Here is a 13,893-nt window from a genome sequence, read left to right on the forward strand (position 1 = left end):
GCCAAGGGCCACCCAGAGCCAGGGCCGGTCCCTTCCTTGACCCCGTCGCCCCCAGGAGGGATGGACACAGCTGCAGGCCAGGCCAGCAAAAGCTCCAGCTGCAGCCCACACCTGGCCTGCTGAATATCTTGTGTGTGGCACTGTGCGTGTGCATGTGGGCATGTGGGTGAGTGCACACGTGTGTGCTGGGGAGGCCGATGGGCCTGCTGACCTTCCCCGGGCTCCTGTGTCCCCGCTGTCTTCTCAGGACCAGCAGCTTAGACCTCAGGGCCCCCATGCATGGTGGCCACCCTGTCCCCTGGAGCTTCCTGGAAAGTGCAGAGAACCACGAATCCCTCATGCTGTGGCTGTGGGTCACACGCCATCACCTCTCAGCCAGTGTGGCCAGCGCCCTCCGGGTGACTGCGGCCCTGACCCACACATCCAGCGGGCATGAATCTCTTGAACAGCACGTCCTGGGGGAGGTGGTTTCGACAGAGCAGGGCAGGGAGGGTCTCCAAGGAGTCCCGGGTGTTTGGATGACACCCCATCATGACGACTGCACCCCAGATCTGGCGGCCCCCACTCGTGTCCACACCCCAGGGGTAGGCCGGTTGAAGTCACGTAAGAGGCTCCTGCCCCACAGCACCCCTGTCTGTTGGCTGCAGATGGGTGGGATGGAGTCGGTGATCACTGGGCTCATCGACGAGTTCCAGCTGCTGCACAGGCACCGGGAGCTCTTCACCCTCTTCATCGTCCTGGCCACCTTCCTCCTCTCGCTCTTCTGTGTCACCAACGTACGTACCCCTGCTCGCTTTGCCTGCGAGGTCTCGCTAGCGTTTGGTGTCGGGCAGCGTGCTTGGTGGCTGCGGGCCAGGCCCATAGCCACGAGCCTGAGAGCCACATGCCCACATGTAAGCATGACCGGCGGCGCTGCATGGGGAGGTGCAGGGGCCGCGGACAAGGGACCGTGTGCTCGCAAGGCCCAGTCGTGCTCGCAGGTGCTGCAGCCATGGTCACGCGGAAGCTGTGGTGCGTGCAAGCCGGTCTCAGGTTCCTGTGCTCCTGGACGGCCCCTCTGGAAGTGCTCAGGGCTCAGCTCCCGCCTGTCGGATCTGTGGGGCGGGGGCCCGGGTCACTTCCCCTCCCACGGGGCCACTCCCAGGTTTGGCATTTGCGAGCTTTCATGTCTGACTGCACCTGGGAGAATTGAGATGAGGAGAGAAGAGAGGCAAGGAGATTGAGGTGAGGTGAGGAGAGTAGAGTGAGATGAGGTGAGGAGAGGAGAGGTGAGTGAGGCAGCTGTAAGGAGAGGAGGGGTGAGGCGAGGCTTCCCATTCCTGCCCAGAAGGCCTGTCCCTGAGAAGCCGTGTGGCTTGGATTTCAGTGACTCAGTGGGACTCCACAGGAGGAAGGTGGCCCCAGGCCCCGACTGTTTTGGGAAAGTGCCCTGCGGGCTTCTGTGGGCGTGGAGGCCACAGTGGGCACCCCACGCTCAGCGGGCTCTCCTCCTCCAGGGCGGCATCTACGTCTTCACGCTGCTGGACCACTTTGCGGCCGGCACATCCATCCTCTTTGGGGTGCTCATCGAGGCCATTGGGGTGGCCTGGTTCTACGGTAAGGATGGAGTGCTGTCCGCGGCCGGAGAGCCTCAGCAGGTGGAGGACCCGGCCGCGGTGCCCGCACGGTGAGCGGCCGGGCTGGTGGCCTCGCACTTTGTCCCCGGGCTGCATCCTTCCTGACAAAGCCACCATGGGAACAGGCACGTTAGCCCCAGGATGCTTAAACCAACAGCACGAGGGAGGACAGGTGCTCGGCCCCCAGGTGCTCAGCCAGACCTGCCAGGAAGGTGGCCTGGATGGCCCCCCCAGCATCCTTGCTGGGGTCACAGGTGTTCTGTGTGGCCCCCTGACTGCCCCGGGCGGACATCCTAGTTGGTCACAGAGAGAAAGGCTTGCAGGGACTTGGGAGCGCTAACCCCGGGGTGGAGGTGAGGTCTCCGCCATCACCCGAGGGGAACCTGAGTCACAGGGACAACAGCCTGTCCCTGTCGGGGACCACGGGCGGACACACGCTGCCCTGAGGTGGGGGGGCCCGGTCAGCTGCTGGCTGCTGTTGGCTCTGTGAGCCCCTGAGGCCGGGAGTGCCGCCCCGGCTGTGGGCCGCTGGGCTGTGTCCCAGGGCGTCATGACCATGACGGACACCTGAGCAGGAGAGGCCCTGCCCTTTCCCAGCGCGCTGGCCTGGGCAAGCCACCCCTCGGCTGCTCCGTAAGGGGGGCTGTGGTGCTGGCGGCCCTACGGGGGGCTTCCCAGAGGCGGGAGCGAGCCAGAGGTCTGCCCGGGCCCAGTGTCACACAGGGGCATGGCCCCTGCCGCAGAGTGGGGGACAGCATGGCCCGATGGAGCCCGTGGGCTGGGAGAGGCGGCACCCAAGAAGTGGTCCGTGTTCCCGGAGCGGCTCTCTGTCATCATTTCTGTTCTACAGAGAAGGGGACCATCAACCTCCACGATTACGTTGGCGCTTAGAATCAACACTTTGTCATTCAAAATGGAGCTCTGTCCCCCAGCCCCAAATGAGACCCTGCAGGGAAAGAGAGGAATGCCCCAAATGTGTCCCTTGGTCGCAGGCTCCATGCTGGCCACCACATGCTTCCCAGGGCCTCAGGAGACCATGTCCCCATCACTTCCCCAAATGCAATTCGCTTACCCTCATCTAAGGGACACGCACCCTGCATTTCTCATAAGGCGCATCAGAGCGTGCCAGGCTCTCCATGCCCAGGGTCCCTGTCGGTCTGTGAGCCAAATAGCCTAGTGCCGGTGGGGGGACCATGGGTGCCCTGGCTGCTTGTGGGGCCGAGTCCAGAGGGGCCGTGGCGCCAGCCTCGGGCTCAGCCTTCTCCATCCCACTGTCCCTGCACCATCTCCGCGTCCGAGGTCCCGGTGACAGGGTTGGCGTGTGCAGAGGGGTCTTCCCGCCACGTCCCTAACCTGATGCCCCAAGATTCGCCCAAGGCTCAGCAGACCAGCTGAGTCGAACGAGCAGAGGCCAGGCCACACTCAGGGTGGAGAAGTCACTGTTGAGATCCCCTAGGGAAAGTGTCCGTTCTATCAGCTTCTAGAAATAGCTTTCCTTAAAAAAGATTGTAAATACATACTAGAATGTTGTCAGCCCTGAGAGGAAGGATGTGTGACACCTGCCGCAGTGCGGGTGAACCTTGCGGACATCATGCTGAGAGACAAAGGACAGATCCCATAGGATCCCCCTGTGTGAGGCCCCTGCTTGAGTCCATGGGGACAGAGAGTGACAGTGGCCAGGGGTTGGGGGCAGAGCCGCAGTCTGGGGAGATGGGAAGATGTGGCCCCTGCCGTAGGTGGTGGTGGTGCTGCCCAGTGATGCGAACTCACGCTGTCGAACTCAACGCTTAAACAGGGTTAAAGTGGTGAAGTTTATGTTATGGGTATTTTACCACAATTTTTTTTAAGATTTTATGTATTTATTCATGAGAGAGAGAGGGAGGCAGAGACACAGGCAGAGGGAGAAGCAGGCTCCGTGCCGGGAGCCCGACATAGGACTCGATCCCGGGATTCCAGGATCGCCCTGGGCTGAGGGCGGCGCTAAACTGCTGAGCCACCCGGGCTGCCACCACCACAATTTTTTTAAAGGAAAATGTAGTTCTGGCCGAGGTGGGTGGGAGAGCCTAGGACAGGGAGGAAGCCCTGAGGGAGGAAGAGGCCAGGGGGAGGGCAAGGGGAACAGCGGGCGCCCAACACGTGACCCTCGCTGACCGTGATGGTTGAGGAGCAAACGTCACTTGTGGGCACCACAGTGAATGTGCACGGGGACCCAAGGCTGAGGCTGCTGGGAGGTTAGGAGTGGGGGCGCCCCCACAAGAGGTGGGGGACCTGGGGCCAAGGCTGCCAGGAGACCAGGAGTGGGGACGCCCCTGCAGGACGTGGAGGACCCAGGGTCAAGGCTGCTGGGAGGTCAGGAGTAGGGGCAGCCCCACAGGATGTGGGGGACCCAGGGTTGAGGCTGCTGGGAGGTCAGGAGTGAGGGCGCCTCTGTAAGATATGGGGGACCCGAGGCTGAGGCTGCCAGGTCAGGACTGAGGGCACCCCTGCAGGACGTGGGGGACACGGAGCCGAGGCTACTGGGAGGTCAGGAGTGAGGACGCCTCTGCAGGACATGGAGGACCTGGGGCCAAGGCTGCTGGGAGGTCAGGAGTGGGGGCGCCTCTGCAAGATGTGGGGGACCCGAGGCTGAGGCTGCCAGGAAGTCAGGACTGAGGGCACCCCTGCAGGACATGGGGGACCCGGGGCCGAGGCTGCTGGGAGGTCAGGAGTGGGGGCGCCCCCGCAGGATGTGGGGGACCCGGGGCCGAGGCTGCTGGGAGGTCAGGAGTGGCACAGGCCGAGGCTCGGGGTGCCGTCCCGACCGGCCGCTCCACTCCTTGCACCTCAGGCGTGAGGCAGTTCAGCGATGACATCAAGCAGATGACCGGGCAGCGGCCCAGCCTCTACTGGAGGGTGTGCTGGAAGTTCGTCAGCCCCTGCTTCCTCCTGGTATGGGCCCTGCGGCCGCCCACACTGCTAAGGCTGGGGAGGGGGCTCCTGCGATCCCTGAAAATCCTCTGTGGTCTCCTGAAGGCAGCCCCCACCCTCTGGACCCAGGCTCCAGGGCACGGTCATGTGGGGGGTGGCGGCTCCCGTGTCAGCATCTGCAGGGGAGGGAGGCCGGAGCCCTGGCACCTCGAGGAAGGTCCTAGAACCTGACTCCGGGAGGAGGGGACACAGGGACCAAACCCCAGGGCAGGAGTGACTCAGATTCCATAGCAGCCCTGCCCTTGGCCTCTCCCACCACCACACAGTCTGGTGGCCCCGGCTTTTATCACCGGGGTGGGGTCGGGGCCCCCCTCATCAGGATGGCGCCCCAGTTCCCAAGCTCCGCGACCAGTGTAGACCGAGGGCTCACAAGCCCCATGCAGCCTGGCTGGTCTGCTCGTGGCCCTGGGCCCCACAGGGGTGTCCAGGTCTGAGCACACACCCTACGGGTGTCACCCCGGCCCTGGCGTGTCTGGACCTGCAGAGTTGAGGCGTACGCCATCCTGGGCCAACGCAAGGCTAGTGAGAGACAGAGACACAGAGGGAGACAGAGAGACAGAGGCAGAGGCAGGCACAGAGGGAGGAGCAGGGGCCTGGTTCTGACGTGATCAGCAGTTCCTGCCCGGGCTGAGCTGCACCCAGGGGAAGCTGCCGACCGCCCACCAGGCACTTGAGGCCTGCTTCCAGCATGTTCCCCGCTGTGCTCAGTGCTGAGGCAGTCAGGTGCGCTTGCTGGACAGCCAGCACCCTGCCCTCCTCCATATGTTGGGGCCCCCCAGACACGGTAATGTGAGGCTTTCAAAGACCGGCTGTGAGGTCCTGCGCACCCCCCGTGTGGGGAGCCCGGGCCCCAGCGCCGTGTGGCTGCGGCTGGGAGACCCTCCGGGGGGAACCCCCAGCCTCACCCAGAGCCGCTCACCTCTGCCCTCCGTTTCAGTTTGTGGTTGTGGTGAGCATCGTGACCTTCAGGCCCCCTCACTACGGGGCCTACATCTTCCCAGAGTGGGCCAACGCGCTGGGCTGGGCCATCGCCACGTCATCCATGTCCATGGTGCCCATCTATGCAGCCTACAAGTTCTGCAGCCTGCCCGGCTCCCTGAGGGAGGTGCGTGCTCACACGGGCCCCTCACCCTGCCCTGGCCCAGCCGTGAGACTCCAGCAAGAGCCGGGGGTGGGTGTCCAACCCCCAGGCCTGTCGCTGCCCCTTTGTTTCTGACCTCCAGAGAGGGCTGGCACAGTGGCGGCCACGCTGGAGCACTGGCCAGGGCAAATGTGGGGGGAGACGGCTGTGTGTCTGCCTGCGTGCGTGTCCTCACACATGGACGTGTGTTCATGCTTGACAGAGCAGGGTGACGGTGGGAAGGCAGCAGTGGGGGGCTGAGGTGTAAGCGGGCCCAGCAAGCCATTAGGCAGCTAAACGGGTGGTGGAGCCGTGTGCGGGACCTTTGTGTGGTGGGGCTTGCCCTGCGGCCCCTCCATCAGGCTCCTGCCACCTGTAAGGAACAGGGTGGGGGAACTGGTCATGGGGGGGCTCCCCTTCACCTCCTGGCACTGGGATTCCCAGAAGAAACAAAGGACCCAGGCCTGCCCAGAAGGAACGCTGCTCACGCTCGCTCAGAGCCGCCCCTGGGAGTTCTCCAACGCGCCGTGGGCCTGCATACCACAGCGATTCCTGGGAACGGTGGGCAGCCTGGTCCTGCTGCCACACCCGGCCTGGCCCAAGGAGCCCTCCTGGGGTCACTTGGCTCCCCCTAGCACACAGTGATCCTCAGCCGTGGGGTCAGGCCTGGGGCAGCCAGGGTCCCAGGGCCTCTTGGGAGGGAAGGACAGAGGCTGGCATCGCACATTGGGGACCCTCGCCCTCCCGCACACCCCTCACTGCCCGCAGGGCCCAGCTTAGGCCCCTCTGGGAGATGGGGGGAGACAGAGCCTGCAGCCCCAAGGGTCAGACTGAACAAAAACCACACAACACCTAAATAGCCGACACAGGTGGACTTTGGCCCTCATGGTAGGGTCTGCTGGCCTCAGGACTCAGGGGGCGCACGCTATCCACCCTTACTCAGAGCCCACACGCGCAGACACAGAAACGTGTTCTTTCACGTGGACTGGACTCTGCTCCAGGGCCTGGGAGGCCCAGCTGCCAGCCCCAGCATCTGACGGGATGTCAGGAGGGGCCCAAGCACCTCCCTGAATGTGTGCCGGCACCCACGGCTTCTCCTGTCTTCCAGAAACTGGCCTATGCCATCACACCCGAGCAGGAGCGCGAGCTCGTGGACAGCGGGGAGGTACGCCAGTTCAGGGTGAGTGCCGCTTCCCCGCCTCCCTCGGTGAGAACAGTGAGAATGCAGAAGCCCTATGCCTGGCCCCGGCCCTGGCCAGGCCACGGCCCTCTCGGCCCCCTCTGCGCTCTGCTCTGCAAGCCACGAGGCTGCCTTCATTGCCTGAGCAAACGCTGAGGCATGCCTGCATGCCCTCTGAGGACCCCTGTACCGACGGGGGGCGGGCAGTGGGCAGAATGAGAAACCTCTGGAGAAAGAGGAAGCAGAGGGTTACAGGGTGGGGTGGGGCCCTCGAGGTGGACTCTGAGCAGACCCTGCATGAGGGAGGGAGAGAAGAAGGAGGCCTGAAGCAGCTCAGAGCCTTGCCCTCACGGGTGGGGGGGTGCAGGAGGTGCTCTGATGGCCCCCGACCCGAGGGAGGCACAGCCTGCTGCAGACAGTTGGGGTGGAGGCTCCCGTGGCAGAGGCGGGGCCACATGAGGCCTGTGGCAGGATTGGGGCCATCCCTCCCTTGGATTTCTGGTTACATGTATGCCTACTTCTTAAATGAGACCTGAGGTCCCTCATTCTCCAGCTCCCTTCTTTCCTAACAGAACCCCTCCAGGCCGTGCACAGGGCATATCTGCCACACTTAGCACTGCCATTTTCTTGTCACTTGGCATGAAGGGAATTTGAATTTTCGTTGTGATCTCATCGGCCCATGAGTTGCTACAAGTTTGCTTTCAAATCCTCACGTCTATGGGGATGTCCCATTGGCATCTTTGTGATCGTGTCTGCATTGATGGCACCGCACCACCTGCTCTTGGGGGGGAGGGGGTGTGAAGACTTCCATGTGGCTGAGCCGCCGACCTGCCTTGGCAGACATGACATGCATCTTTGGGTGCGTGTGTGTCCTCTCATCCTGGCACGTACTTCTCCTTCCATCTGTCACATCACGCTGTGACCAGGCCATTCAGACTTTGTGCCATGTCACCGACTTCAGCTCTGCTTGAGCGGGGTAACTGGGAACGTTTGCAGACCATCCCACCCTGGCAGTGTGTTTGTCCACTTCCAGCCCACCGCCGTAGGTCCACCAGTTTTTTTGCTTTATACATCCCGAGGCTGCTCTCTGCGGTGAATGCACGTTCAGAATTGCCACGTCTCCCACAGGACTTCACACGTCCTCCCTCCCTTGTGGTTGTGCTGCTCCCAAAGCACTCCAGGTCCAGGGCATAGGTTTCTCCTGAGTCTGCCAGAAATATCTTTTGCAATCTTTTAACTTTCAGTTTTGCGATGACCTCAAAGCATTGGTGTCTCTTGCAAACCTGGTATATACTTGGAGTCTTTTACTCTGATGGAGAGATTAATCCATTTACATTTGTTGTGATTATTGATAGTCGAGGCTTGATTCTATGATCTTTTTAACTGTTTGCCCCATTCTATTTTTTTATTCTATTTTTCTCTTTTATTGCCTTTTTTATGGATTGCTTTTTTGGGGATTTGCTTTTTTTCCCCCTTTTCTATTGTTTTCTCTCTGTTTGGAACTTACAGATTCATATCCTTTACTTATACACCCTATACTTTTTTCTTTAGTAGCTGTCTTTGAAATTGTAACGTACACATCTCACTTTAAATATGCAAATTGACACGATATCTCAACTGCCGTCCTGAATATTACAAGGACTTACAACTTCTCCTCCTGAGAATTATGTTCCTAGTGCCCGATACTCCATTTCTGCCTTTTTTTAGCCCACAGATCAGACATTACTCTAACTATTGCTATTTTGTATAGAAACACTGTCCTGGGTTAATGTGCATGTTGAGTATTTTCCCACCCTACTTTCTGGCATATGCATCTTTTGTTGGAGGATCATTTTCTTGCTTAAAAAAAGGAAAATCCTCAGCCTGTCTTTTAAGGAGGCCCCTTGACAAACTTCCCCACTCTTGTGTGTCCGTATATGTCTTCCTTTTTCCCTGCTTGATGAGCGGGTTTCTGTGTGCACGCAGTTCTTGATGGACAGCCGCCGTCTTCCGGCACCTTGAGGCCATGAGTTCTCGGCACTCCCTTTGCTGCCGCACTGAGACATCGTATGTGTCCAGGGTCTGCAGGTCCGTGGTTTTTGTCCATTCTGGGAACATTGCAGCCACACCCTCCACCGTAGCCTCTTCCCTGCTCCTCTTGGGGCTCTGGTGTGAGACACTTGCCCCGTCCTCTGGTTCTCACTCTGAGAAGCTCTATAAACTGTGTGACTCGGGCACAGTTGTACAGCACCTCTTAGCAGTCCACACAGCTACTTTGGGTTACCTATCTAAATAACCAAATTCCATGAACTTCCACACAGGAATTTCACATTGATAGTAACTTACGTGCACCTGCAAGTGCCTCTTGGTACCCAACCCTGAAGCAAACACGATGCCGGTCTTGTTTGGATCTTTCACTGGCCCTCTGCACCATGTAGTTTCCTTGCCTCTTTAGATACTTCTGTATTCCTGAAAAGTAGATCGGTCTGAAGGGGGGCGTGCCTGTGGAGCTCAGGGCTCTGGCCCCCTAGCACCCTCCCACCATGCACCCTACACGGCTGTGCAGGGCTGGGGCTACCTGTCCTGCTCCGGCCCGAGGGAACCTGCCTGGCAGCCTGTGTCGTGGCCAGGGCTGACACAGGCTGAGACCTGGCAGGGAGCCCTGTCCCTCCAGTGGTCGATGCCGCATCTCCCCACCCCTGGTGTGGTTGTGTCACAAGCAAGCCCTGCATGCACTCATTTTGAAGCGTTTAAAGACATGGTTCCTGCCACTTAGCGTGATCGAATGGCTTGTGCTCAAAAACAGGCTGAAATAACAGCTGCATAATAACAGGCGGTGACATTTGCTGGAGAACTAAATACCCACTCTTGTCGATCTTGGCCTCCCCGAGTGGTGAGCGAGGCCTGCCCTGAGCTCCTTGGGGGTCACGCGAGGCAGGATGGGAGTGCAGGGTACAGCATTTCACTGGGATGGGACCCAGAGGCCCCAGGGCGGTGGCACAAGGGCCCCAGGGCATCGCCAGCCCACCTGGCCAGGGTCTGTCTGCCCAGCTACTGATGTGACACGTGCCCCAGTGGCCACTGGGGCTACTGATTCCCATAGCGGCCCTCACTGCAACTGCGCTCCCTGCACTTGGCCAGCAGGTTTATCCATATATATTTACATATGGCTTATCATATATTATTAATCGCAAAAGCTGTTTATTTCTAATATTCTGTATAAGCCTGTGTGCACGGGGCGTATTTGTGGAAGGCTAACACGGGCCCTGGTGCCCCAGAGTGGCCAGAACCTGGCGGGTTGGAGCCAAGAGCCGCCTGTAACCAAGTGGCCCCCCGCTTCACTTCTGAATAAACCCTGTTTCCTCTGTAGCTTCGTCACTGGCTCATGGTGTAGAGGGCGGAGGAGGCCCAGGATGGCCTCCCCACCGTGGGAGACACGCCGGCGGGCAAGGGAACCCAAGCTTCAAGGAAAAGGCAAGGGGCTCCGACGGCCTGACTCCTGCTCCCCCAGAACCACGCGGAAGCTCTGCCTCCTGGCCTCTCACGCCCCTCCTCCGCCAGTGGAGAGGACTGGCCGTCTGTGCTGTGTCACCGTGACCACTTCCCGTAGATCGGTGCCCGTTCCTGTCGGTAGAAACCGTCTGTCCGTGTTCCGTTTGTGCCGAGCCAGCTCCCTCCTGCCCCCGCCTCCCAGCCCCACTGTCATCCCTGGGTTGAGGACAAGAGCAGTAATTGTGGATGCTGAACCCAGTGCTCCTGGCTTCCCGGGTATTTTATTTTGCTCGAACTAAAAAAGCCACGCATCGTATTTTGCTTAATCGTACAGAAGGTGCACTGGGGAAGCCACAAAAGGCAATAAAGTGGGGGCCACCACGCGTCCCCACGCCCCACACCCCGTGTGCTCAGAGCCTGCCCGGGTTCCTGGGCTGTGTGAGAGGACGCTCTGTACTTCCTCCTAGCTGACAGAAATACAACCTGGGGACACAGGTGGGCTGCTGCCCACGGTGGTCAGGCATGGCCACCTCACCACGGACGCCCCGCTACGGGAGGAAGGGCCGCGTGCCCACCAGTGGGCCCTGGCGTGCAGAGCGCCCCAGCACGCAGCCCGGAGACCCGGGACCTGGGGAGGAAAACCCCGCCGGGACTGTAGTTCCCTCGGGCACGCGTCACGTCTGTAACAGTCCTGTTCATGTAGGAAAGGCTTTCAAAATCATACTAACCTGTGAATCAAAACTAATTCTCAGAACACAGGGTTGGCTTCTGAAGATCTGTTTGCTGATGTTTCCGTTTCTGTTTATGAGAATATTCGCAGGACCAAGTGAGGACTGAGGCCACGCTGCTCCCCCCATGCTGGCGCCACCCTGACGGGAAGGGGCTGCCAGCAGTCGGAAGGCACTCGGGCTCCGGGCCCCCGGCACTGAGCGGTCACAGCGTGAGCACCGCTGTGAGGCCGTCCCCTGCAAGGGCACCGTGGTTCGAGGGGCTGACGACCTTACCACTGGGGACACGAGTTTGTGGGCTGCAGGCTGTTGGCAGCTGTGGCCACAAGGCATCGGGTTTACCCTCTCCTTTCGAGGCGCCTTGAGTACTCTGCGTAGATAACGGTGTCGTCAACGTCTGTCTGTCTTGTCCGTAGTCGGCACCTCATGTGCGTCGTCACCAACAATAAATCCATGTGGGAAAAAGGACCGTAGTTGCGTGGCCACCTTCTTTTGCTCAGGCTGTGGCCCAGCCCACCCACTGCCCTGAGGACGGCAGCTCCCTCACTCCTAACCTAGCACCTCTCCCACCCAGGGGAGCACGACTGGGCTCCCGAGGGGGTACTGGGCCTAACCTCGACCCCAGAGCCCATGCCTGCAAGTTCCCCTTGTACCTGCCAGCCCTGCGCCACCTGTCTGGCCTCTCCTGAGCCCTCATCTGCCCATAGGCTCCCCTGCAGGCTCCTCATGCATCGAGACTCCACCCCTGCTGTCAGACCAGTGACACCACCCAACCCTGGTCCCTCTTCCAGGGACAGGACAACAGAGTCTGAGTGACTCCCTGCCCTTAGTCCCTGGAGGATCTCTTGTCTGCTCCGTGGACAACAGGGTCCTTCTAGATACCAATCAGCTCTGGCTGTGACCTACAGGAGACCTCTATGGTATATCGTTAAGCTTGAGGTAAACACCAATGCTCCTACAGTAATCCAAGCATTCGGGCAGCAGGTCCCTCTCAGAGGCCATGATCTGCCTCATAGGACACTGGTCACTCCCACCAGACCCCCCGGCCCTGCCCCCAGCCGGAGGATCCTGAAGGCACCCCACATCAGGGCCTCCAGGTCCCCACCCATGTAATCGTTCTTCCTCGGGATCCCCAAGGAACACCTTGCTTCCTTCGGGTGTCCCTTTATCAGGGGCCACAGGGCACACACAAAGTCCTCGTGTCAGCTCACATGCTGGTGAGCCACGCCTCAACCATCCAGAGCTTCCATGCTGCTTCCCTGGGGCCATGTCCTCCTGGTGTCTCCACCTCTGCCAGCCTCTGGATGTGACGGTGAAGATGAGCCATCACAACAGACCCTCAGGTGGGACAAAAAACCTGCCCCACAGGGATGAACCAAGTAGACACAGCATCGTTATGTCCCCCTGCTCCCCAGTCACCAAGGTGCCTCAGGATCAGGCATGGTCCACTGGGACTCACTGCTGGTAGCCTCCTGGAGTGCGGGCAGGATCCTGGCCTGTTCTGTTCTAGCTGTGCCATCACCCCGGGTGCAGTGTGGGCACCTACAGGTCCCTGGAATCTCAAAGCAAAGATTTGATTGTGGCCACAACTGCAACAGGGAGACCTCCAAGTGTCACATACCTGAGTGAAAAAGACACTCCAGAACTCCTGGGGGCCAGGTTGTCCTACCTCCATATCCCCAGACACACAGGGACATGCATGTGCACACAGCATGCATACTGCACATGCCACATATATGAACATGCAGATACATAGGCTGCACTCCTTACACGCCCCTCCCACACACACGGCTTGTGCACATGGACACATGCACACATACACATGTGCACATGGACATGCATCCACACATGGCATGTGCATGTGAACACACACATAGCACATGCACATGGACACACATGGCATGCACATATGGACACACCATGTGCACGTGGACATACACAGCCCACACATGGACACACATGCACACATACAGCATGTGTACGTGGACACGTGGCATATGCACATGGGCACACACACCTTGCGTACTGCACACATCACACATGAGCAGCCTGTGCACATGCACACACACTCTCACATTGGGTCTGCAGCATTCAGCAGAGGTCCTCATGGAAAGCCAAGCACAGCCTGCATGTCCAGCACCTCTCTGGACAGTCCCAGGGAGCTGTTTCCATGGAGCCAAGCCACCCCAGAACTGCTGAGGGTTCTTGTCTCCACAGCCCTTGGGTTACGACAGGAGTTTCATTGGTGTCCTGGCCCCAGGGGTCTGGGCTGGGGTCCTGCTAGGCAGTCCATAGACAGATGCCATATGTTGCCATGATGTGGAAGTGACAAAGGGCTTATATGTTGAATATATAAAGAGCACCTACAAATCAATAAAATCTGAGGGACGTTGTTGGTCCGTGGTCAATGTTGATCCTGAATCCAGTTCTGACATAAGAGTTTTCCCTACACCAAGCAATTCTATGCAGCCCCAGCTGGGCGTCCTGCAGTTTGACTCAATCCTGACACCATCTACCTGGACCTGGCATCAGACCCCACAGGCCGAGGGCTTGGTCCCATGCGACCACCCTGCTTGCACTTCAGATACCAGTCACGAGTCTGGGCCATCACCCACTCTTTGGGCCGAATGGCCATAAATCAGAGGTTCCCACAACCCCCTCCTTGGGTTCGATTACTTTGCTAGAGTGGCTCACAGAACTCAGGGAAACCAGTTAGCTCACTAGATTATAGGTTTATTACCAAGAATGTTAAAGGATACAAATCAACCACTGGAGGAACAGATACATAGGGCGAGGTCAGTAGCGAGAGAA

The 13,893-nt window shown here is 59.5% G+C and overlaps 1 protein-coding gene across 2 annotated transcripts in view; it reads left to right on the forward strand.

Annotated features, from left to right (window-relative positions):
• The window catches only part of SLC6A3 (solute carrier family 6 member 3), a 37,462-nt gene extending 25,912 nt beyond the window's left edge, over positions 1-11,550 (forward strand). Inside the window, exons 10-16 of one of the 2 annotated variants that reach the window (XM_072807392.1) lie at positions 648-776; positions 1,497-1,596; positions 4,106-4,198; positions 4,444-4,544; positions 5,521-5,688; positions 6,812-6,883; positions 10,233-11,550. In XM_072807392.1, coding sequence (XP_072663493.1) covers positions 648-776; positions 1,497-1,596; positions 4,106-4,198; positions 4,444-4,544; positions 5,521-5,688; positions 6,812-6,883; positions 10,233-10,256 — 687 coding nt within the window. In that variant the 3' untranslated portion in view covers positions 10,257-11,550. The remainder of the gene's footprint in view (positions 1-647; positions 777-1,496; positions 1,597-4,105; positions 4,199-4,443; positions 4,545-5,520; positions 5,689-6,811; positions 6,884-10,232) is intronic. The other variant, XM_072807393.1, reaches the window with a different exon arrangement.
• Positions 11,551-13,893: the final 2,343 nt, after the last annotated feature.

Source organism: Canis lupus, chromosome 31, assembly GCF_048164855.1.
Source record: "Canis lupus baileyi chromosome 31, mCanLup2.hap1, whole genome shotgun sequence".
Taxonomy (NCBI): Eukaryota; Metazoa; Chordata; class Mammalia; order Carnivora; family Canidae; genus Canis; species Canis lupus.